This window comes from Amia ocellicauda, chromosome 20 (assembly GCF_036373705.1).
Source record: "Amia ocellicauda isolate fAmiCal2 chromosome 20, fAmiCal2.hap1, whole genome shotgun sequence".
Classification (NCBI taxonomy): domain Eukaryota; kingdom Metazoa; phylum Chordata; class Actinopteri; order Amiiformes; family Amiidae; genus Amia; species Amia ocellicauda.
The window spans coordinates 22,642,142-22,668,332 of record NC_089869.1 but is presented as its reverse complement, the minus strand read 5'-3'; the positions used below and the strand labels follow the sequence as shown (position 1 = coordinate 22,668,332).

Here is a 26,191-nt window from a genome sequence, read left to right as displayed (position 1 = left end):
CACAGAGTGCCATATTTAGGGGAAAAACACATCATCAATGCTGTGTTGATTTGGAATGGTTATGCTTTGTGGTTTTTGGATTCTATGCTGTGTGAAGAACAAACAAAAGCAGGACTGTGTTCGGAAGGTGGGATAATATGCTAAATATTGTTACTGTGTTTCTTGAACAAGTATATAACCCCAAAATGTCATAAGCTGATTCTGCCTCATCAAAAACATCCTCAGGCTTTTTTCTCAAAAGGCCATAAATACTCTTTCCCCCCCTTTCTCATACAGAACAGTTTGTGTATGTTCTGCCCCCTGGAGTCCTGGAACAGCGATCTCTTTTGTTCATTCAAAGTGGATCGCACAGAAAGCTATATTCATGCTTGACTAGAGAAAGTCCCATCAGTAGCAGAGCTTCCTCCACCAGCTTCGGCGAGGGGGCTGTAGTTCAGAGATGTTTCTTTACAATCGAGATACTTGCAGTCAAAGGATCGTGGAGCAAAATAAAGTGGCAACCTTTTCAACTTGGCTACATCTGAAGTCACTTTGCTTCGGGATCGACTGAACTACCAGATTCTGTGGATTTCTCAGCATCCTGTGAAGATCTCTGGGAGCTTTCAGACTACAGGGCTATCGGGTAAACTGTGCCCGCCTCGGCCTTGATATACAGCTGTGCTGTGTGTGTGAAAAATACAACTGAAAAGAGACATTTCAGACAACCTTAGAAGAATCCTTCATCCTGTCAGAATAATTGTAATAATTGTAATTGTACGGATGTATATGTCATCGATTTCTTAACCTATAAACAAATGCGAACACGAAAGCGGGACTCACTTTGTGCCCCTGTCTTTGTCCAAGTGGGATTGCCGTGCTAGTCTTGAGACCACAGGGATCGGCAGCATTTCTGTGGCGCCTCCTGCTAACGAAGGCAGCTCTTCCAGACCAGCTCATTAATAACTTATGGACATTATGGAAGCGTGGAAACTCGAGAGGGCCACGCTGTCACCTGAGACCTGGAGACGGACCGCCTGGGAGTCGGCGGCGGCCATCAGCAGCTCTCCGGTGCGCACATCATCGGCGGATAAACGCTGGGACTTCCCCATGTCTCAGGTGCCGGTTTCACCCAGGACTCCGAGGCCCAGGAGTTGCATTGAGAGTAGAGAGCTGGACGGTTGGCAGGCGCTGCTGGAAAGACCCCACAGACAAGCGTCAGATGCCTCTCTCGGCTACAGGGCCCTGCCATTCCCCGACAGCACCGTGTCTCTGCCCGTTCTGCACGACGAAGGCGTTAAGTCAGGCCCGTGGCACACAGGGACCCCCGAGCGGATACTACTACGCTCCTCACCCCACACAGGCTGTAACCAGAGACCCGCCAGTCTCTGCCAGGAGTCGCTGCACTGCGGGGACTTCTGTGCATCAGCGCCGGAGCCCGCGAGCCTCTGGGAGCGAGTGCATTTCAGGTGCGTCGGCAGGAAGGAGCACGTTCGCCTCTGCACCTCAGCAGCTGTGAAGAGCGGATGGCTGCCAATCCAGAGGAGAGCGGCCGTCTGTGTGATTCCCTGTAATGTACCGGATCAACAGGGATCAGCCTTAATCTGCAAGGTAAGATACCTGCACACCGCCAGCGAATGAAAGAGTTATTCTCATGTGTGGTAGAGTGTATCTTTGTGTGTGTGTGGTTTGTTCGGTGCTTTAAAAGAAGTGTAGCTGAAGGATTATAGCTCATGTGACCACAGACATTTCAATAACTGCATGCTTGAGTATACCTTCATAATTGAGGGACATTATAATGCAGTTTACAGAGTTTACATTTGAAAGAAAAGATCGTAAACAGCTACAGTGTTTATATATTGATAAAGAACCAGGCAATTTATCACTTCTGTTATTTCGCGTGCATTTTATATTTGTTACTCTGCTTCTCATAATCATTGCTGTTATATATCATATTTTTTAAGTGCAAAATGTTACAGAGAGATGGAGAGAGTCAAATATAATCTTTTAGATTTCAATTAGAGCCTGTACTTATTAATTGTTCTTGGCAACGACAACACGGCAACGAATGACACGACGGGAGACGCGAGTTACGCTCGGAAACACCACCTCAGGGCAGGATTTGTCCCATTTTGTTCTGCACAAATGAGGGGATTGCAGGGAGCAGACGGGGCCGCAGCGATCAGCGCGGGTCCCAGTGGGAGTGGGAACACTAGACTAACTCACCATCTCAGTCCAGGTCCCGGGCTGGTGTCAATAATCACTCACCACTCTGACAGTTTCTCACCAGCTCTCCTCCCCCGACACTGATCCAAATCTACTGCTGCTGCACCTGACCTCTCCATGCAACTCCCCTGGGCACCATCCAAGTCCAACCCACCTCAGTCTGAATTACAAAACATAAAAGCAGACATTTATTACATAAAGATCAGAGTCTTCATTCAGCAGGCGGAACCCAGCCTGCCAACTTCACAGCAGGAAAGTCTAAGATCAGACCAACTTTAACCATCTTTTCCCCATGAAGATTATATCTGATACGATGTTTCCACTGTCCATGCTTAGGCGTACCTCGGCCTGTCCGTGCCGTACCCGGACACCCAAACATGGCTGCCTGCGTTTCCACCGCATTCTCGTTAGGTACAGCTGCCCCACGAAGTGAATGTGAGACAGGGACGGTCAGGGACGCTCGGCATTCTGGGATTTAGTGTTCAGGAGGCTGAAATCTATTCTAGCTAACAGATCTACAATTCAGTCACCTTTAAATGTCTTACTGCTCCAATCAGTTGATCCTGTGTGGCACTTTCAGACCACACATTAATAAGTGTTCTAATTTCATCGTCTTCCCAAGGTAAACGCCAATTTCCTTTCTTGGGAAAAGTTTCTATCGCATCTCTCGCATCGCTAGCGGCTGCCATTGAAGTTACAATTTCAAAATGCAGTGACGTTGCGTCTGGCTACGAAAGGGGATATAACGGTACATCAAGCTGACTCAACACAATGCCAGCTTTACTCCAATCACCAAATGAAAGATAGCCCCAAATCAGATCAGCCATACAGTAGCTATAATTGGTGCTACATTTCAGCCCCAAATCCCTAACCTTAACCCTAATCTAAGCCTTTATATCCAGTTTGTGTTCACAGGGAGCCACAGATATTCAAAGGCAGCTGGAGAGCTTAAGAAACAAGTCAAATTGAACACAGGAAGCTGCTGACAGTCTATATCACAGTTGATTTGTCATAATCGCTGTGATTATGACAAATCAACTGTGATATAGACTGTCAGCAGCCTCCTCTAAAAGCAACATTATATTTATGATTGTTAATGCAGAAGTAAACATGTGACTGGTCTTTGAAAGTGCAGATATTGTGTGGCTGTGACTACTGTCAATAAAGACCCCTTAAATTCAGCGCAGTGAGAGCTGATTCACTTCCACCTCTGCTTTGAAGCGATTCCAGCCGACCCGATCACATTACTGATGCTTCAGAAAGCCCTAAGATGCCAGATAGAACTGTAACCATCTTAGTTGTTTCATTGCCTCTGTGCCAAAATGTTTCATGCTGCACTCCAGAACCGCTGCAAAGCGCCAGGAAACCAGAGACAATGTAGCGGTGTCTAATGATGTCATAAGTCAACTGCCACAGCCCAGGGAAGGATTTGCTCTTGGTTACGGCTTGGAACATCCACCTCCTCGGTGAGATAGAGAAAATTAAAAGCAGATAGAAGAAACTGGTCCCTGAAAAATCATGTATCACTCTGAACAAACAGAGGGTACACAAATAAAAATAAAAAGAACGTCAAAGCCTGAGTTTGTACAATAAATTTGCCTGCAAAATATCCGGTGCATTCAGTCCTGTCACAGCTTTTATGCAAACATTTAGTAAAGTCTTTCAACATCATCCACAGGAGGTTGCTTGCCATTTTTTGTTTGTTTGCTTTACACAATATAACCCAACATGATTGATGTATAACAGCTTTAAGCGATTGCGAATATCGGTAATTGAGAAAGAAAATACTATCCAAAGGGGGGTGGGACATTGTCATTACCATGGGATCTCAATATGGAAGGACACCAATGATAAAAAAGATCTATGATTTGATTGAGTAAGAATAAGTTCTATCGGTTCTTTCGTTGGATAATGTGACCTGTTGTGAATTTCCCTCCAATTAATCTTTCCTGTTTTCTCTTTCAGACCCAAGCAAACCCTTTCATCATGACTGCAAATCACCTGAGGAAGAGGAAAAGCGCCCTTTCAGGTATCTGTCACTGTTCATATTTGGCTTGAGTTCAATCTACTGATTCGAACAGGAGATGTTAAAAAGGTGCTTTGAGCGAGTGGAAAGATGCCAAAGTGCGTAACGGAGACATTTCTGAGTTTCTTCTCTTTACATCCATTCATACTGACGGCTACGAAACATGCAGACGACTCCGAACAATCATCAGCTGTTCGGTTCATCTGGAAGTATCATGAAAAAAAGGGCACGGGGAATTGTCTTTTCTATGTCTGTGTTCCCGGTCAGGTCTAGATGTGTGCAGAGTATTTGCCATTCAGACAGACACTCAGTTGGTCAGCAGCGATTGGCCCTACTGGAAAATGACAACAGATCGAGAACTGCAGGTCCCTCGGGGGTTTGACGTTAGCTTGTAAGCTGATCGTCGGTTCATTGTCAGGGCTGTGCGGAGTTGTCAGTTGAAATAAAACACAAGCCAACAAGGCGTTAGATTGTTAAAGTAGACAACGCAAGACAAACAAGTTTGATGTTTTATGACTGGAGCAGTGCACTGACTCGTAGTATATGCTGTAAGAGGTGAGGGACAGCTACAGATTTGTGTCTGTTGTTGTTCTTGCCACCTGGGTAATGAATAAATGAGTTTGCAAAGGATAAAGACCTCGGCCCTGTTTTTGGTAGCTTTTCGATATTCTCCAAACACCATTACCGAGATGCCAGGAGAGCACGGCACAAACAGAAGCGTGTCAGTGCGATCACGGGGCGCCCGGCTGCGGCTCGTGATGTTTTCAATTCGGTGGCTTTCTCGCACTCTCTGCGTCTGCTGCCAGCTCTGCCCGGCCCCTCGGCCCCTGGCATCACACCCTTTCCTAATCGCCGGTCAGGCGCTGCTCTCTGAATTGCTTTATTGAAAGATGACAATAAACAGAAAAACACAGTGAGTCATGGTTTGTCTTTTTGAGGAGGAAAACGTTGCTGAGAGCAAACTGAAGATAAAGACCTCCCTATAAAACCCGCGGGAACCCAGGCCAGGGTCTTTTTTTGCACCAGAGATGTGCCAGAAGGCTTGGCTTATGGTACGTCTCTCATCTACATATGAATGATCAGGTGGAGGCTTTGCCTGAACACACAAATGATACCGAGCTGGAGACCCGCAACAGCAAGGGATTGGAAAACAAATTTGGAGGTGTTTTCATTTGATACACAGCTGTACAGCACAATCCCAGCTCAGGTTTATTGGACATAAATCACTACAATAAGGGAATCTTATTTTCTTTTTCATGATCCACAATTCCACAGCTTTAACAGTAAAGTCTCTGGCCGTCTGAGTATTTGCATATTTAAGACATTTTAAATAAAATCTATAGGAGAAAAAGTAGGAAATATGATTTTGTTACAAGATGTTTATGATGCTGAAATATAAGTAATATACACACAGACCTACAATCTGTACCTAGCCCCTCTTATTAAATAATACAGCAATCAACTTTTCATAAGGAGTATCTTTGTGATTCCAGCTTAATTACATATGTTTAGGTATGGTGGTTTGAAGAATATGATTAAAACTGCTGGGACATGGTAGTGTAATCAAATATCAATCAATCAACCAATCAAACAACCAATGCATAATTCAATCTTCTTTAAGTCCCATAAGAAAATATTAACATTCAAGTTCATTGCTCCAATAGTGGAGTATGGAAACAAGCAAATAAATAGTAAATGACTCTACTGGACAATTTCAACTTTGCCGGTTATAGAGAAATGTGCACAGCTGTGGATTTGAATATCACATTTGTTTTATTGTAGGGAAGAGGTGCACTTTATTGCATAATCCACTCTCTGCACTAGAGATTCGTGAGCGGGAATGTCATGTTTTCCAGGAAACAGAATTGGATGACAGTGCAGGCATTTGTTGTCAACTTGTTAAATTGGCCGAGATTCAGAATAAGCCAGTGTATTTCCTGTAAAGATGACTGGTACCGATGCTCCAGTGGGCAAAGTAATAGAAATTCTGCTGCTGTAAAATGTTTTTGTGTTTTTTATAGCATCTTGCAACCAACACTTTACAGCTTATTAAACTCGCTTCGTTTCAGCTCGAGCTCCAAGCATCAGAGACACAAAGCATCCCGGCTCTCTCTATCCGTTTCTCACATCTTGCTGTCGGATCGCATGCTCCTCTGAGTTACCGGAACCATAACCGACACGCGGCGTGGCGGCCATTAACCTATTACAGCAGATCCTTATTAGAAGTAACAACTAATTGTTCTCCGCGAAGGTGTGAGCACAAATTCTCCTGATTAATCCGGACAGACACACAGGGAACACTTTGAGGTGCCGGTGTTTGTGATTTTACCCAGCCGAAACGCCGGCAGAGATATCAGAGGCATTCAGATGGCGATGTCAGCATACCGTTCCGACGGACCGGGCTGACTGGGGCTCAGGTGAACTACTTGTCTTCAAAGAACAGGATTGACGTGAATGTGCCGTCTCTCTCTAAGACACACACACACACACACAAGAACTGGCTAAGGAATCGGATCTGAATTATAATCCTAGCTGAAGGAGATAGTTCTCCACACATAGTCAAAGAGTTAACTGTGTTTACGTCTTACTTTACTTACTGACTGAAGCACACAATAGGGATGGATCCTTTTTCATACGACAAAAGCTTATAGCCTTTTTTGCTTTATCAGCCGCACACCAGGAGGCGTCTCAATTGGCAGCCAGAAAACAATGGGGAACAGCCTGTGATAATGTGCCTGGAAGCCACTTCAGTAAAGTGCTGTTCATTAGACTCGGTAATCCTACTTGTGTTTGTACCAACTCACTTCCTCGGCCCATGGCGGAACGGGTGCGTCTCCTCCTCAGACAGATCACGTGACTTTGGGGCTGTGTTGCTTGCGCTTGCATTGGTGCTAACTTCATCACCAGTTATCAAACGTTTCCCTCGATGGTGAGTGAACCTGTGAGAATCGTATCACTGTATTGTTATCACCCTGATGTTTTAGTGTTCCTGAGTGGGGATCTCCCGTGCTTGTCTGGAAAGAGAAAAACAAAAACACCAGGATACACTGATCGGGGCTTGAGTGACCCTGATGAAAAGCATCTGTCTGCGAGATTGGAGACAAGCCCTTGAGCCCCCAGCATAAATCAGCCGCAGACCGTAGCGGTCTATTTCTGGAAGACAAGTCCATGACAAAATATTTACATGGTGGATGTGATCTTTCATACTTTCTGGGCGTCTTACAAAGACAGCTTGGCACGGCCCTCAGGATCACGGGAGTAGGACCAGAGGTTTTCACAGCTTCCTCCGGGCTTCCATGTCTGTTCTCCTACGCCAACCTCTCTCACTTCACCTTTTGAGGTGCCGAGGCCAAACCTCACAAAGCCTGATCACACTCAACATGTGCCAAAGCTAGTGAGGGTGAGAATTAAGCGGAGGTTGTCACTTTTCATGGGCATCAAGCGCTTTATGAGGTGAACAGGTTGCCCAGCCTGTGTGTCACTGTTTCTGTGCCCTGGCGGCAGATGGCTGTTGATAGTGGCAGCAGGACTGGAAACGCTTTGACTGTTTTCTATCGCTGAAGGCAATTTTCATCCTTTCCGTACATAAAAATGTAATTAACAAATGATAAACAGGCTACAGTTAACGGGATCATAATTATGACAGAACCTCTCTGGTAAACTGTGTTTCACCAGTACAGGAATATCGGTAACGGATTAGGGGGAAAATAAAAAAGTTCCTGAGGGCTGTACAGGACTGCATAGATGAGGTATAATCGGTCATTTGTGTCAGAGGGTCTCCGTTCCTGGAGAATCGTCGTGTCTTCTGGGTTTCCTTCCAACTGAGCTTACAGCGACTTGGCTTGACGAACCTTTAATTGGACATTTTGCGTTCAGATTCTAGGAGTCAGAACCTGTTTTATCAAAGGATCGAACGCTGGAGAATGAGAAACTACAGACACAGATTCCTCTTGGGACCCAATGCCAGCGGGTGAGATTGTTAGGGCAATCAGGCATATATAGATGTGATAAGAGGACAACGCGAGAAGAGAATGGTCCTGTCTCTAAAAGAACGAAGCGAGATCCTTGAAGACCCATGAGTCTAATTCACTGGCACTTTCTGAGCTCTCAGTGGCTGAAGAATGACATTTGCTGGGAGCTGTCCTGCTTATTCTCCTTGTGAAAGACATTGATATTTACATTGTACTGATGATTCTGTTTCTTTTAATAAAACTATCAGTACAGCGTGGAAAGAGGGTTTCTACTGCCTCCGGGTTCCTATCGGGAGTCTTTCTGCCCTGCGTCCAGGTCCCACTTTGGTGAGTTTTATTTTTAGATAAGCTAGAAGTGACCATTTTAGAGAGCGGCCACCTTTTTAAAAGTCAAGCACGGTGCCCTCTTATTGAGCTATTGATCTCTCTCTCGGTCTCCTCAGCCAGTTATACTAATGGATCTTAACTGCTGCTCTAATGAAAGCACCAGATCTTTGTCACTCTGTGGGAACACTGGTCTCGCAGCACCTGACTTATTACTTCCACTATATTGTGTGTGTGCCTGTGTGTCACAAGAGGCATCTACAACAAGAGCACGCACATCCCTGCAGCAGCCCGGGTGATAATCACTGGTCAGTCTTTGTCATCCCACGGGCTGCATCGCCTTGTGTCACATTCAACCTTTAAACTGCGTGCGTTGGCTGCTCAGTCATTCTGCTCTGCGCTCTCAGAGAGCATCTCCAGTCACCGCCCTGCGCCCGCGGCCCGTCTGCCCTGACGACACTGCCGTCCCTCAGTCACAACAGGGCCGGCTGAGCGGTGCGGCTGTGCGGTGCGGCTGAGCGGTGCGGCTGTGCGGTGCGGTGCGGAGCGGCTGTGCGGTGGTGCGGTGCGGCTGAGCGGTGCGGCTGTGCGGTGCGGCTGAGCGGTGCGGCTGTGCGGTGCGGTGCGGAGCGGCTGTGCGGTGCGGCTGTGCGGTGCGGCTGAGCGGTGCGGCTGTGCGGTGCGGCTGAGCGGTGCGGCTGTGCGGTGCGGAGCGGCTGTGCGGTGGTGCGGTGCGGCTGTGCGGTGCGGCTGAGCGGTGCGGTGGTGCGGCTGTGTGGGTGTCGCACGACCCGGTAAGTCACAGGACCCGGACCCGCAGTTTATACCTGCCGACCTGCATAAACACGCACATTGTGGGGGTGGGAGCATGCGCGTTTTAAAATCATGCACAACTTTTAAAGTGTATAAATACCATTCAAAACATAGTGAATAAGAAAAGTATATGCAACTTGCGTTTAAAGGAAATGCTTACCTAGACGCATATGCTAATGTAATCAATAAGTGTAATTATAGCCGTTCATGTGCTGTTTCATAACTGAACGTGTTTGATGATCTCTGCTATGATCCTGTGTTTTTGTAGCATCTTGTATCAGATACACACAGTCGCTTCACAGGTTTTGATTTTATTTTATTTCTTGTTTTTTTGCAGCATCGTGACTCTGCCGTGGTTGCCGTAGCAACGGTCCCATTCTCACAGATTGGACTTTTTAAATGTTTCTGCCTTTAAAAGGGGCTTTTAGGGCACCGTGTTCCTTTTAGGAGCCCATTAAAGTGGTTGGAAATGAGAGAAGAAGAAAAAAGGCAGAAAAATAAGTGTAGCATATAAAATTATATTAAAAAAACTTAAAAGTTCCTAAAATTATAAATCGCACTGACCCAGAGACCCTCAATAACAGGGTGTCCATAACCCCCCGTCCAACACACACACACACCTCACAGTTATACAAAGAGGGTTAACTAGTCTGCACAATTTGTATGTGTTAAGCATTCTGCAGGTTTTGTGTGTCTGTTCCTCACAGGGTGTGTGTTGTTACCCTTGGCACGGTCATGCCTTGTCTTCAGCTCCCTAAAGGCTGCAGTGCTCAGTGCTGTGCTGTGTTGTTAACAGACCTCCCTCCTTGTAAGCACAGGACGGCTGACTCTGCCGTCTCATTAACAGACATCGAACCGCTCTGTGTTGTGTGTCAGTCAGTTCCATTGGCAGACTTTGCTGGAGCGGTTTTGCATTCCTACTGGTTATATCTGATTACCAACCTAAAGAACAACAACTCCTTGTTAAAATAAAATGGAATGGATATAATAATGATCATATTTTATTTTATTTTGCACAGCACACTTCCTAGCTGTTGCTCATCAAACAAACCCGAGTGAAGTTCGTGTCAGACTGGTTTGGTCAGATACCTGGAAGACAGCTATAGGGGTTGTTTTTAATATTAAAAGAGTTAAGGTAGTCCTGCGTGGAAAGGGAGTTGAGCAGTTGGAGGTGTACAAATGATTTAATTGTATCAGCAATTGAATGAAAACCTGTGATTGCAAGAAGTAACTAATTAAACTTTTCCCTTATGTTGCATTTAAGTTTGACAAAGAATCACGACACAGCATTTTGAAACAGCCTCTGAGCTCAATCAAGCTGATTGTCTTTGTAGTCAGTGTAAAACAAAACGGGTAATGGAAGGTGTGTCAGAAATTAACTAACGCCGTAGCAGATAATATAAATATATTCCCAGGTCTCTGTTGGTTAGCTGAATATCGGGACAGGTTTCATTTCTACTGTCAGGCGATTTGTTTTAATCTGCATCTCGGCACGCGGCCTCTTGCTCATTAATTCTGATGAAGGAAGAAGCTGTTCCCAACGTTGTGTGACTGAGCTGCATCAAACCAATCAATCCCGTTAAGCAAGATGACTATTGAAGCTCTGATGAAGTTGCAAAACACTTCAGTGAGGTTGCATCTTCTGCGAGAACTTTTAACACCACCGCCAGCGGGAGAGAAGTCTGTTCTGCGTACGAGGTAAACCTTGCATGTTTTTTTCAGCTTGCTTTCTCTCTTCACAGACGTGACAGACGCCAACCACTCTGCTCCTGGTGTGAACTGCACGGGCACCTGGATATTCCCAGTCCAGCCTTGGCTCAATATTCATCAGGTCTGCTTTGGATTGAATAGTTTGTTGTTGTTTTTATTAATTATGATACATTTCAGCTGAAGATTAATTTTAACAAATCTATTAGTCACACCTTAACAGAACCACCGTTTTCATTACATCTCTCCTTTGTTCGATTGCACAATGAAGCAGACAGCTTCATTAATGACAACAGAAGGTCTTGTAGCATATTTGAACATGAGAGAATGCAGTTCTGTCCTCATCCTTTCTTTGATAAGAACCTCATTGTAGTGGATAAAAGGTAAAACGATAAAATGACAGCATCACTGTGGTAACTGCATTCATTCTATTTTTTTTATATCCTTAATCAAAACATCGAACATGTGGCAGAGTAGATATTTACCTCTCCATGTCCTTGTGATAATCCCTCAATATGTCTTCTCAAATTAAAATGAAACACTAGTGTTTGAACGCTTTGTATTTAAAGACAAGTGAAAATGTTTTCTGCCTAAATGAGAAATGCTGAGATCCTGGATGTAAAGAAGACTTCACCTTATTGGCTTTTCAAACAATATTGAACTCTTGAACTACACCAGAATAGTATTGGCTTTACAGAGAACGTTCAGGGAGGTTTAGTTTGATCGTTCTTGCTGAAAATATGACCTGTGTGTGTTACATGTTCTGTGCACTCCAGTCTACCGTTTTTCCTAAGATGTTAATAAACACCCGTGTGTTTGCAGTCCAAACAGAAGTGGTGAGAACCAAGGTGTGACCCTTCCTCGGCCATACCGGTTCCACAGAAGATGGAAATTAGGATTTAGAAACAGTACTGCATAAAATATACCCGTTCAAACTGCTGTTAAATGGCGTTTTGTCACCAACACACGTTGGGTATGTGGACTGTGTTTTATATCTGCTCCTCGGATGACTGCAGGGAATGCCATTTCTCTCATTCCCTTCTTTAAGAGCAATAGAAAGAGAGATTGTGGAGTCATTGGGTTTACACAGCACAACCGATTCCTTTCTTCTTCTGAGCTTAAGTCACTTTTGTACGCTGGGATCGCCACGTACCACAGCCTCGTGTTTAGACAGAGCTCAGTTCATTACACTGTGAGTCTGCAATGCCGTTGTCACTCTGTAAGACTTTTCTAATCATTGACCCATTCAGTCATTGACCTGATGTCACTCACCAAAATAATAGCCGATGTCGCCGCCCTGTTATTAAATAAAGTGCTGATTATATTAAAATACAGGCTTCAAATTCAATCCCACAAAGACCGAAAGTAGACTCAGATTCTTAACTAAGCTTTATCCTGCTTGGGTTGAGACTCAATACACACTGCAGAACAGGTTAATGCACAGCTTTTCGGGAGTAAGAACCTCTGTTTAGTTAACCTTTGATACTTGGATTCATCTGTCATGAGTGTTTATCAGGAGCACTGCCCTGTGTACACTATATTTTGGCTGGAAGGCCTCGGGGTACGGGGTGAGGTGAGTATTTCCAAATGGGAATCATTACCATAGAAAGAAACGATCAGGTTGAGAGTTAACCTCGAGATTCCCAGAGGAGCGGCTGCCTCCCCGCGGATTCCTCAACCGCGTTTCCAACAATCCTGGCAAAGAAACAGGCTTCGCTAGAGTTTTGACGGTCTGGGAGAAGCCGATAAATACTTAAATAATAACAGAGACACTCTCTCTCTTCTGTCTCCGCTCAGGAACCAATCAAAGAGGAACGCGGTTCACTGAAGAGTAATCTGCCGTCCAGGAGAGAGGGTCAGGCAGCAGGGGAGGACAAGACGAGGGGCTTGTCATTTCTTTCCAGTTCGATTCAGTCTGATAACTCGGGATGTTTGGCACGCGGGCCGAGTCGCCAGCCCAGAGACGCAGCCCCGGTGGAGCGCCGGCGCAGCAATGTGTGTCAGACAGACTCGCCACCTGCCGACGCCAGCGGCCCACCTAAGATGAACAGCGGCTTCTCCTCCATCACAATCACAGCGCGCCGGGTGGTGCGGCCGACCCAGGATCCCTCCCAGCGGGACACCGGCCCCGGTGGCGGGACTCAACCGGACAGGGGACCGCCTGCCACCGCCACCTCCTACGACTCCCCAGGCGTCGTCCACAAGAGGAAGGCCACGATCATCAAAGTGTCCGAGTACAGGCAGAGTCACACCATTGACGGGCCGGGCCGGAAGGCGAGGAACCCCGATTTCAGACACAGCTACACGGAAGGGGACAACAAAGAGAATCTGCTCTCTCGGTCGTGTCTGACGGGTGAATGCAAAGACCCGCCCGCGACTCCCCGGGCCGGTGCGGTCCGCTCCTGCGCCCACCACGACGTACCGGCCAAGGCGGCAAATTCTGTGCTGTACCTGGGCAAGTCTCTGTCCATTTCCCTCCCCGAGCCCGAGAGTGGCACAGGGCCGGAGGTGCACAGGTCAGCTCTGTCTTTGTACCTGAGCAGCACCGCCACCAAAGAGGACCCAGACGGTGTGGGAGCAGAGAGAAATGGACCAGATGGACCTTGGGGCATTGCGGGCCACAGAACCAGGACTTGGGACAGCAGTCCACAACGGAATACAGCTCCGACCGTGAAGCAGCAAGAGTCCGATCTCCCCCGGTATCCCCATGCTGGCCGGACGGCGGACACTCCCTCTCACTTCAGAGAAAGAGACACTTGTCACGCCTCCGCAGACTCGGTAAAACCAGATCCCCACGTAAACGACGGGGCCAGGTTTGAACCGGGCAGATTCAGTACTCAGACACCTAATTTGACTAAACCCCAAGGTATGCATCCTACGTTTTTCATCTGAAAGTGGCCATGCAAATGCCGTTATCTTTAGCCGCTCCATTTCGTTTGACACTACATGACAGCGCTGATAACTTCATGGTGAACGCAGCGGTAACAGACCCTGTGCTTTATAGACTTTTTTACATACATACATCAAAACTAAATATAAAGCCTCATTCACACCTTACCTGTAGCTTCTTCACAGTTTATTTTCCTTGTCTTGCTGGAGTAATAATTTTATTTACTACTAGGCATCATCTAGAAATAATTAGAAATAATTCCAGCGCCAGTATTTATTTGCCAGACACCTTGGCGTGTGATGATCATGAAATGCAAGCCTTTTACAGCTACAGTCACTGCTTAATAGCTGTTCATCTTCAAACTGTTAGATAAACAGCCCTTATCACTCGAACCCGGCATGGTTAGAAAAGCCGGCTTCACGGCACTGTTTGAATCGCACTCCTGCTCTGAAGGTCCCCTACAATCAAAGCCCGCCGCCGGCCACCGAGCCGCTCTAATTCTCACCTGCTATGATTTCACACAGGCATGGCATTCATAATCCCTTCCTCTCAATGTTAAGCAGTGCTACGTCCAGGGGATAAGAGCTGACAAAACCTGTCAGACGTGAGGCTGACTCCCTTTTTAATAAGAGTTCCCGCTCACCGGCGCAGAGCGAGAGGCGAGGTCACGCCTGGTAAGACCGGTTCCTCCATCCCCGTGGCTGGCGTGCCGTCTCTAGCACACCCACGGATGCGTTTAGCAGGTGTGCCAGTGTTGGAAGGCATCCGCTTGGCACCGAGGACTGACAGACGCGCCGAGGACGGCACCCCCAGTCCCGCGCCGCGTCCCAGCGCTCGGCCAGAGACGGGCGCAGTCTCCGCTCGGCACCGTGTAATTACCAGCAGCTGCTCTGGGCGCCCGGGCGGCCAGGACAGCTGGCGGAAAGCTGGAGAAACATTTATTAGAAATGATTGGACATACCTTCACTTGCTGATGAGCACAACTTATATAGAGACAACAAACACCCAATAATGTGTATAACAGAGTAAAGCACCCTGCTTCCACACACTATCAATGCCCCCCCCTGAATTAATACCATGTCATTTTGATGCTTATATGAGTATCTTTTGTAAATCCACTGAAGCATTTGCCCTCGTCTCTGCCCAGATCAGGAGATGTTTAGTGTTTTGTTGTTGTTTTCTGGATTTGCACTCAGTATATTTGTATATATGGTGTGTTATTATTTGATGTATTTTATTATTTTAAGTCACACACTTCTTGAAAGTTCTTGTTGAATTCTGTCTTAAACCGTGTCCTGATCAGCGTGTAACCAACTCTCCGGCCATTGCAGATCGAGAGCTCCTTCAAGGCCCTCGTGCCGTTCCTGTCCCACACTTGACTCTCAGCGCCGCGTCGGTGATCGCGAACGTGAAGCGCCAGGCACGGATGAGCAAGAACCCAAACGGCCGCGATTCAGAGGATTTAAAAAGCCATCAAGACAGCAGGGACAGTCTCGGTAAATAAAAACATAAACACACAACATGTATGTCTGTATAATACAGAGAGCTGTGATCCAGTTGTGAATGTATTGTTGCTGACAATGCACTGAGTTGTGTTTTGTTTATAACCTTTGCTGTGTTGGTGCTTGGTGTAGAGGTTTGAGTAGGACGTTTTTATTCCAATACCACTGGGCTCTTAAGGAAACAGCATGGTGTTTGTGAATGTATCTAGTCTAACCTAATTGTTTATTAGAATGTAATAGAATTATATTAAAACATGTTGTTGGTTCACTGCATTGTTAACATGCCTTCCCACCGAGACACATTTGACATTTTCAGTGGCTGTGCATTTAACGGTAGGAATATACCTGTCTGAAGAGCTCTGTCTTATCTCTATCTCTCTCATCAAACAGTGGGAATTTAACATAATTGCAATCGCACAGCCCCACTTTCCGTTCTGCGTTTCATATTTTTTGTTGTTGTTAAAATGAAAAAAAAAAAAAAAAAAAAACTCACGCTGGTATTTCTTTTCATCTGGAGAAGACAAAACAGCGTGCACACGCCGAGCAAGAGCCCTTGATGTAAACCGTGGGCATTAATGAGAAGATCTTTGATAAAACACTTTGCTTTCTCATCTCGGAAAGAAACACAAATAAGCCGGAGCCGAGCAGACGGTGCTTCTGGAACGGGGCCCTCGATCGTGGGCTGCCGGTGCATCGGGAGCCAGAGCTGTTGTGTTAAATCTACCGGAAATCTTTGTCTTCGCTCCCTCGGTTCCAGACGCTAAGTGGTCAGCGGATTGTGAGAGAGGAGGGAGACGGGATCCCATGCAGAGTGTGTTCACCAGGGCCACGACTGAGGGCCCCACCACGAGACCCGAGGAGCAGACTGAGCCCTGTGCTGACCCCGAGGACAACGCACCGCGGTCTCTGACCCTCAGGGTGATTGTGGGGGCCTCCTCTTCATTTCATTTATTACCAATTAAACAATTAGCAGCCGCAGCAGCTGTAATGAGTTTTTTTTCTCACAGGAGGCGCTAGAGATCTATCGGCCGGACTTTATCAATCGCTCCCGGGGCCGAGTGAGGCAGCTAGAGCGACGGGCGCTGCAGAGGAGAGAGCTGCGTGGCATGGACACGCCCGGCACCAAGGCACGGCTCTGCACCAAACCACACCCCCTTAGTGGTAAGAATCGCCCACATCCAGGCCTTCATGAATTAGGCTTTGAGAAAAACACAAACAAAATGATACATGAATATAAATTCACTTGGCCAGCTTCATTAATAAAATATTTACACACCTATGCCTGCTCTCAGCCATTTGTAATATCATTATTGTTCAAATCCCAGGTGGGGCAGTGCTGTTGTACCCCTGGGCAAGGTACTTCACTTAGTAAAATGCCCAGCTGTATAAATGGGTACAAATGTAAGTCGCCCTGGATAAGAGCGTCTGCTAAATGACACATAATGTCATGTAATGTAACAGTTTTTTGTAGCAACAGATACTCAAGCAATAGCAAACCTACACAGGCGTATCTTGTGTAAGTGGAAACAGTGAATTCCTGCTGGTTTTGTTTCATTCACGTCTCGTTCTTCAGTCGCAGGGAATTCTGACCTTGCTTCGTTTTTCCCTAATTAACCACATTCCTGTAGAAATAACAGTAACAGTAATTGTAAGAAACAATGTCTAACATCCAGAATGAAACACTACTCTTATACATTTCGCAGTATTCTGTGTCCTCTGCTGGACGAATGTTGTAACTGCACTATTTTAAATAAGGCTTTTTTTTAGCTTATCACTCTATAAAAGCATACATTCCCCTGGCTAGCTTAACAGGTCAGCAGAGAAACCAGACCTGGTGTGTGTTCATATGTTTCTCTCCGTCAATACAGACCCGGTAGCTCCGCTATATGTAACAATCTGTTCCCAGTGCCCGTGTTGAATCCACACACTCCGTAATTAAACGGCATTGAAGCGTTTCTTTAAGCCTGTTGTTTCTTTAACGTTAATTGAATTTTTTCAGAAAAGCTACTTTACGCATCATCAATTACGTGTAAGACAAAGCCAAGCAAAAGAATCCCATTCACTCCGCTGTTTTACAAGAACGGGTAATTTTAAATCACAAATCATTTGCATGTAAATGCCTAACATCTGCTTCTGTTTGCTCTCACCTCGGCGTCTTCACAAATAGCAGTTTTATTACAAATGGGGGTTTTTGTTTTGGTTTTCTTTTACTCGTGAAAGGACAGTTTAGCTGTATAATTCAATTTTCAAGGTCTAGCAATGAACCTCTCTTGTTCTCAGAAGTGGGACCTGCTGTAGTCAAGCTACCTAAGTCACGTGCTGCTGTAATTCACCCAAATAGAGTCGAACACGTGGAGTTCGAAATAGCTTCTCCACTTCCTGTGCCGACTGAGCATCAGTGCTGCTTTTTAAATGACTGAATTTGTACCACGGCGGCTGTTTTAAAATTCAGACAGAAGTTTCTTGCAAGAAACTCACGAGAGATTATATTTAAACACAGCCGTAATGCAGACTAACGTTTGGGTATTTGTAAGACTTAAGCTGGATTTACAAAAGGAAATACAACATATTTTGGAGGGGAAATAAAACATGTCAAATAAGAACTAGATTAAGAAGTTTTTAGAAACATCATCTGTGTTGGAAAACGGCCGATTTAAGACCATTTCAAAGAGTATCTGATGAATGCAGCATGTTAAACACCTTTTAAAAAAGTGTAGCTTGAAAGCAGCTTCATAGCTTTTCCCTGGAAGGATTTATGAGAGTGTTTTGCAAATCTGATGTCAGGAATTATCTAATACTCATGGCAAATTTGACCTGAAAGAAAGGGTCAAAGGTCAAATACATGGGCAAATTTTGAAAGCATACATATGGTTTCCTATGTGTTCTATATAGACCATGGATCTAGCTTTTTTCTGTGAGGCGTTATAGAGGTAAAAGTGGTAAAATCTTGCATTTGACCTGAAACAAGAGGTCAAAGGGCATCAAGGGCATTTTGAAATAGATCACTTACGGTTTCCTATACATGTTCAATAGTGAATGGGACTCTATCTTCAATCTGAAAGCAGTTATTAGGCACAATAGCATTAATTTGACCCCTAAAGGAAAGGTCAAAGTTCAAACAATTTCTTCAGAAGAATGCATTTGGCCCCTTATGACATGATGTATGAAGACTGTGATGGTAATTCAAATCTGTAAGCTTAAAATGCAAAACGTTGAAGGTCATGCATGGATAGAGCACATATGGTTTCCTATACATGTTCTATAGTGACCATTATTGCATCTGCCACCCGTAAGGCTTTATAAGCTGTCAAAAAACTGTAGGAGGAGATGCGTTTACAAAAAGTGGTCGGAAACGAGAATAAGAAGAAGAAGCTGGAAAAATAATAAAGAAACCGAGAAAGAACGTAGATAATTATTTAGCAACAATTTCAACACAGCAGTATAATCTCATTAGGAGATAGATATGAAAGTGTAAATATTTGAACACAATGGCCAGCACTGACCAAAACTTTCCCAGCATATGTTCTCTTTATTGTTGTAAACATTTTCTCTTAAGACTCAGTTATAATTTTGAGAACAGTTCTGCCATCTGTGATGCTCTGGGGATTGCAGATCTTAGGATCCAAATTTTTATTTCACTTCTTAAGTCTGTCTGGTACAGCTGGTGCCCTTGTAACTCGGCTTTAGCGGCGATAAGCGACGCGTTGATGGAAAGGACCCTGGCTCTCAAGCCACGAGAGTCCCAGGAACAATTGAACGTTATAAAAATTGATCTGCAAAGACTTAACACTTTAACGGTGTCTGTGTTCGCAGATAACCTTTTCAAGCCCAGGGAGAGAGACATTTCGGAGAAGGAGATGCAACAGAGATCGAAACGGTAAAAACATTCGCTACACACTCTCTCAGATAACTTGAAATGTGTTTATTTTTCACATAATTCGTAGACTGACTGACTTCAGATGTCACTAGAAACAAGAAACTCAAACAATATACCAGGGTATGTGTTTTATATTTAAATCAGAGTACCCTGGTTTTACTTGTCCTTTAGGTTGCTGCTTGTCCTTTGGTTTTGTGTTTCGCTGTCATGATAGCCAATCTTAAACCCCAGGACCGAGAACAATGACTTCCATTTTAAGTGGAGAATGGACTTCTTCATGGTCTGCTTTATCAGCCTGTCCAGCTTTCACCACGATAAAAGGCTCCTTTCTTGTCCTCCGGTTCACAGCGGAGGCAGAGCAGGGCGTCGAACAAAAGGGCCGTGCCGCTCTCTCTCTCTCGCTCTCCCCGGCTCCGAGCGCTGCCTCAATTGCCTCTTTCTCTTGATTGCAAATATTGACAGGATTTATAACAAGCTGCCCGAAGTCCAGAAGAAAAAGGACGAGGAGAAGAAAAGAGCTGTATCGCAGACAAACAGGCTGCGCGCCGAGCTGTTTAAAAAGGTATGATTCGAGGGGGTTGGGGGGTTAGCTAGTGATTGACACGAATTAGTTCAGCAGTGCAGACAGGTGGTGAGAGGCTTCTGGGATGGGATGCGTTCAACAGGGATGGACCCCCTGGCTGGGGGGTTTGACCTTCCCAGAGAACATAAGAACATAAGAAAGTGTCCAATCGAGAGGAGGCCATTCGCCCCATCGTGCTCGTTTGGTGTCCATTAATAACTAAGTGATCCAAGGATCCTATCCAGTCTGTTTTTGAATGTTCCCAAATTGTCTCTTCAGCCACATCGCTGGGGAGTTTGTTCAGATTGTGACTCTCTGTGTGAAGAAGTGTCTCCTGTTTTCTGTCTTGAATGCCTTGAAGCCCAATTTCCATTTGTGTCCCCGGGTCCGTGTGTCCCTGCTGATCTGGAAAAGCTCCTCTGGTTTGATGTGGTCGATGCCTTTCATGATTTTGAAGACTTGGATCAAGTCCCCACGTAGTCTCCTCTGTTCCAGGTGAAAAGGTTCAGGTCCTCAGTCTCTCAGTAGGACATTCCCTTCAGACCTGGAATAAGTCTGGTTGCTCTCCTCTGAACTGCCTCTAGAGCAGCGATATCTTTCTTGAAGTGTGGAGCCCAGAACTGTCCACAGTATCCAGATGAGCTCTAACTAGTGCATTGTACAGTCTGAACATCACTGCCCTTGTTCTCAATTCTACACTATTGACAATATACCCTAGCATTGTGTTTGCTTTTTTATTGCTTCCCCACATTGTTTGGATGGGGAAAGTGAGGAGTGAATTTCTTGGCACATCATCGTGATACACACTTCACAATCTCACAGTAGTGTAGCATGTTGTTGACCAGGCGGATTACAAGGCCACACTATTTACACCTCATATATATCTGCTTTAAAAGCTGGGAACAAATCCATCTGTCTTCAAGTTACACAGCGTACAGCAGACAGGATGTGTCCACAGTCCTGTGGGCACAGCTTTTCCAGTTCTCTGTTTAAGATGCATGTGGCCCAGATGAGCGCGACGTGCCCAGCAGGCAGCACACGGGTGTGTGATCGTGACACCTTTGTCCGACAAGCTCAATTAGGCGCCGGAATGGGCATAATTGCCACCATGATGGGAAATGCAATATTTAAAGGCTGTTTTGTCAAGACTGAAGCGAATGTTGAAAACAATGGCCCATATGTTGCCCCCAGCCTCTTGCTTGCTACTTAATTGAATTGTGTAGATTGCCGTTTGCGATGCTTTGAGCTCTGAGTGATTGCACACATTATATGGTTAAAGACAAGAAGAAACACAAATACGCCAACAACAACACCATCGAGAACAAAGCGAAATTAAAAATGGATTTTCAATTTCCTCGATGTGTTTTCCTCCGTAGGAATGCTAATGCTACGGAGCGGCAAGTCGCTTTATTCTGACATCACCTGCGTTGAGACAGTGAGACCCCACGAAGTGAGGTCCCGACCTCGATTTACAGACAAGCCACAGTACCTACACAGTAAGGAGGTTTCCAAGTGAAACGAAGGGGGAAAAAGCACTGAATAGGAGCCAAGCTATGCCAGGGTCAGTACGTTTTCCCCCTTCATTTAATTTGTCAGCCTGATCTAGGATGCGAAATTTGCCTTCAGATGCAAGTAAACACACCCCCCCACCCCCTGGAGACTAAAACAAACCTGTGGATGAAAACATAAACACAGAAGAAACAACCCCATCTGAGGTGCAGCCGAACCCATCAGTCTCATCCCGACTGCGAGGTGTTCAGATTCCAGCAGAGGTCACTGTTTACCATCTCACTTCAGATGGACGTAGTTTGGGGTTTTCTGTCAGTTTAGACGTTTGCCAGTGTAACAGTTTAAAATGAATACACATGCATTGTTTTTTTAATGTAGTAAACAGAGCTGAAGTGCGGTGATTGCACAAGTTGTTGTTTTTTGATGAGAAAGATTCTACATGCCTTTTGCGACACTTTAGGGCCATAATGACAGTGTGGCTTAAAAAAGACATTGCTAACACTTCATGAATTCGAGAACATGCCAAAAGAACAAAGTTCGGTACAGACAGTAAATAAGCTGCTGTTCCTCCCAGACGGGCCCGGGAAGCACAGAGCCGACCGTTGTGCTTCACCTGTACGATTATTTTTGCTCCTGTAAGAGCCACGCTGGCGCTGGCATTGATGGATGCAAGATCTGAGGCGTGGAGAGAAAGGCAGGGCAGGGAACATGTCTGAGTGGCCCTCAGATAGTCAGACCCTTCTCTGGTGTTTCTGTAACTGGTGCCACCAGGTCAAGGTGCTTTGGAGGTGCTGCTAACTCAGCCACGCTCCACGGAGGAATAAAAACTAAATAAAGGCCAACAAGGATTGATGCTCACATATCTGTCAGTGTGGGGTCCCTCACCTTTGTCCCAGAGGAGCGAGAGAAACAACAGCAAACTTTTCAGGTGGCAAAGACCAAATCCTTCATCCGTACAGTAAAATATAAATGTCGAACTGTACACTGATCCCCACAGAGCTGTGCGGTGGGGGAGACTTCACTCTGACCCGGGCACAGAGGGTTCATTTTGCTCCCGCTGCCCAAAACAAGAAGCATTATGTTCCACACGAGCCCCAGCTGCCCTCGAGCACAAGTGCAAAACTGAAGGGCTTCTTTGTGCCGCGAGGCAAGTGTCTATGAGCCAAGCGTTTACGATGGCTGCGACACAAAGGGCCCAGCGCTGAGAGCAGCCCGCGTATGACGGTCAAGATGGGAGTGTGGCGTCTGCAAAGCTGGACTCACAAAGGGAAATGGCCTTCGCTACTATGTGTGCGTCGCATCCGTACCTTCAGAATTGAGCTTCAGGGGCTTTTCAATCTCAGGCGGAGGAGGGAGAGGGCACTTAAGCAGGCGAAGGACGTTTCATGCAGATATTTGGGCAGGGCGGTGGGGGGGGGAAGCATAGGAAAAAGGAAGAACGGAAGAGATTGTCTGACTAATAGATGTGGCGCAGATACGTTAATTTTAGAAGCGCACGTCTGTGTTATATAACAAAGTATCTTACAGTACTACTACTACTGCTTTCAATAATAATAATAATAATAATAATAATAATAATCTGTCTACAAGCTTGACTCGTTTAAAGACATTTTTCCTGTTGTTTCAGAAATTACTGGATCAGATCCTGCAGCGAAACGGCGACTGATGACGGCGGACCCTCACATAGCCCACCGGACTCTGTACAAGCTCTCCTCTGTCCCCTGGGACGCTTTAGTCCCGAGAAAAATGCGGAGTGGGAGATGCACCCAGACGGCCATTATTTCCTCAGATGGTGTAATACGCCATGCTTTTCCCGCAGTGCTTTTATGGAGTCCATTTAGTTGTTCGACTGAAATTAATTATCCGCCGCTGCTGCTGAAGTATTATGACATTTACAGCAAAAATTTTACTTCATAGTGGCAATGAGAGTCCATCATCACAGATGGCTTTGTATAAAGGACGTCATTATTTTAACAGGAGAGACAGTGGCAGGTTTATGTAAGCCACTCATGCGTCACTCATTAACATTCACCCAGAGACGTGCCCTCGTCCCACCTTGCCTGTGGACAACCTTGCTGTGGGGATGAGGTTCTGTGTCAGTACGGAGCACTTATGGGCTCAGCTTTGCGACGGCAGAAAGCAGACACGGTGTCTGATGAGCCGGTGAGGTTCTGGGGACGGGTTTAGCTGGGAATTGACAGCAGGGGGAGCCCAAGTGCCTGGGAGGACGCTCAAGATCAGTTAGACAATGGTTGTAATGGTTACGGTTATTTATTTGGCTTAGAAATGTGTGAAAGGAAACTCAGATTTGAACAGGAGCAGGAAAACACTTACACAGTGCATATTGTGAAGAGACATGACATATTGGTAAGAGCTTTAACTCCATTTCAACAAGGAATAACACAGGATTACAAAATCAATACTTCTACTACAAAGCCGACTAATATGATTGGTAATACTACCTCTGCTGCTGTTATTATTATTGTTACGAATGGCGTGTGCTGAGATTCAGACCGATTGTCTCTGCTGGACGCTTCCTGTTTATGTTCTGGGCTGGTATCTGTCAGAAGGTCCTGTAGGATCTAAATATATATCTAAATAGAGTGTCCGGCTGTATTTCCTGTCACAACACTGCAACACTATGCAAAACTGGAGCACTTGAGACTTTGAAAGGGATAAGTCAGGGATCTTCCCTTTGGAATACAGTTAATTAACTTTAAGTATCAATTAAGCTTAGCTCTGTGCTACACACTGGTCATTTTATAACAATGCATCTGACACGACTTCTAAAATACTTCAACAACCACAAGAGAAGATGCTGGACTTAGTCACTTCTCTCTTGCTGAATTGAAATACAAAGTATTGAAAGAAGACACATCAATCACATTTTCTCTTCTTGAAAGTAATGACATACACTGCATATAACCATATAATTAGTATTTTTGTTGTTTTAAATTACAAACTATGTATTACTCTCTCAGTGGTTTTTACTTTTCAACAAAACATCTCTGAAAATGTGGTATTTTGTAACCTAAATAAACTTTATATTATCACAAATCTTCCTTATTTTAATGGTGGTGGTTTGATCTCCCAAGGAAAAGGGTATTGAATGTAAAAACCCCAAACTGGAAGGGTATTGTATAGGGTGAGTCTAATGTGTGTAATATTCCTCTTGTAGTGCAATTGCCCAGCACTTCTAAAAGCATTTCTCCAGCCGGGTTTGATGCATTTTGCTTTCTCTCTTCCTTTACCTCCTGGGGTGGCAGGAGAGACCAGCACCAGACTGCAGGCTCTTACAAACTCTGCCTGGGAATTCACATCGCAGAAACGCTCAAAAAGTTTATTTAAAGCTTTTTCGCATTCATATAAATAAATGTATTTCATTTTTTTTGTGACGGGGGCGAGTCGGAAAACAGGCTGCTGAACAAAGCAATTTCGCTCTCTCTCCGCTTCCAGCAGTTCTCGTTGTACATCTGAGGAATGCGGCTCTCGGAGCAGGAATTCCAGACTAATATGTGTCAGGAGGCAGTCCGTTAAACTCAAAGGGTTCATTGTCAGGGAAGTAGTTGACAGGGCGATGTGAATGCTGACTTCAGTTAGTGCCCACTTGCTCTGCTTCTTCAGATTACTTCAAACTTCAAACATGAACTACCCTTCAGCCTAGAAACCAAAATTAAGTCTAACTAGCCTTCTTTTCAAAGACGTGGGCATTAAGAACAATGTTCGCACGTCAGGAGTAATTCTGGCATGCTAAATGTTTTCTCTCGTTGCTGTCAGCCGTTATTACCGTGAGGAGTGTGCGAGTTGTAGCCAGTCATTAACGTTTCTCTCCACTGCTGCTGATGCATTTAAAAAAAAAGACATCACTTTTGGAAAATGCATGACTAAATCAACGTTCGTGTCTCTTAAAATAAATTCCCCAAAAAACTAAACAACCATTCAGTTCAGATTTGAGGAGAAATGATTATAGCACTTAGGAGTCCAGTTTAGAAAAGTAATTCATTCTACATTATAAATGGGGGGGTGGGGGAATGCAACTGTAAAGTTTGCTTAAATTAACTGACATTTTGTATAATGCAAAAGTCCCCCTTGGTGTCAGTTTGCAAATGTAACCTATAGCAAAGTTGTCTTTCCTACTTAACCCCTTAGCTGTCAATTACAGGAGTGTATAAATTCAGATGACAGCTACACAACATTATTTATAAGCCTAAATAATGATAAAATCTAATAAAAGTTGCCACAATAATATGGACTGACAACATTTAGCAGGGATTACCACGAACCCACGAGAAGTGTAAGCAAAAACTGGGCCAGCTCTGCATTTTGACAGCTTTGCAGAGTGTCAGCAGCAGCCGCCATATTGGTGCCCCCCGCAGCACCGATCTCATTACTGTGAACGTGGAAAATGATCAAACTTGCCAAGTCTGGTGAGTGTGGCTCTCTCAGACACAGCCGTTGTCAGATTGGGTCCTACCTGTACCTGAAGTTTAAATTGTGTTGAAAACCACAGCAGCAACAGGATGCATTGTAGATTCTGTTTACATGCATTATGGGTAAACATTCTCACTCCCCCATCCACCCTTCTGTCCCCCATTCCTCCCACAAGAATATTCGAATACACCACTCGAAATACCCACACTGGGCGACCAAAACAATACAGTTTACAACAGCGCAGACACAGGACATTGACCGCAGTCACGGTTCCTGCATGCAGCTTTCCAATCTCAGCCTAAGTGGCTTCGAAGGAACTGACAGATGTCTTTCAGAGATAACCACCACAGAGGAAAAAAACAGATACATCACTGCCT

At 45.2% G+C, this 26,191-nt stretch overlaps 1 protein-coding gene across 1 annotated transcript; it reads left to right on the top strand.

Moving 5' to 3' along the window:
- The first annotated feature begins 282 nt into the window (after positions 1 to 282).
- On the top strand, positions 283 to 24,440 carry c20h10orf90 (chromosome 20 C10orf90 homolog). Its single transcript, XM_066693381.1, has 10 exons — positions 283 to 1,587; positions 4,168 to 4,231; positions 11,079 to 11,167; positions 12,841 to 13,909; positions 15,265 to 15,429; positions 16,193 to 16,353; positions 16,443 to 16,596; positions 19,249 to 19,312; positions 19,775 to 19,874; positions 23,011 to 24,440. Exons 1-10 carry the CDS (start codon positions 946 to 948, stop codon positions 23,047 to 23,049), a joined length of 2,547 nt encoding a protein of 848 aa, XP_066549478.1. The 5' UTR covers positions 283 to 945; the 3' UTR covers positions 23,050 to 24,440.
- Positions 24,441 to 26,191: the final 1,751 nt, after the last annotated feature.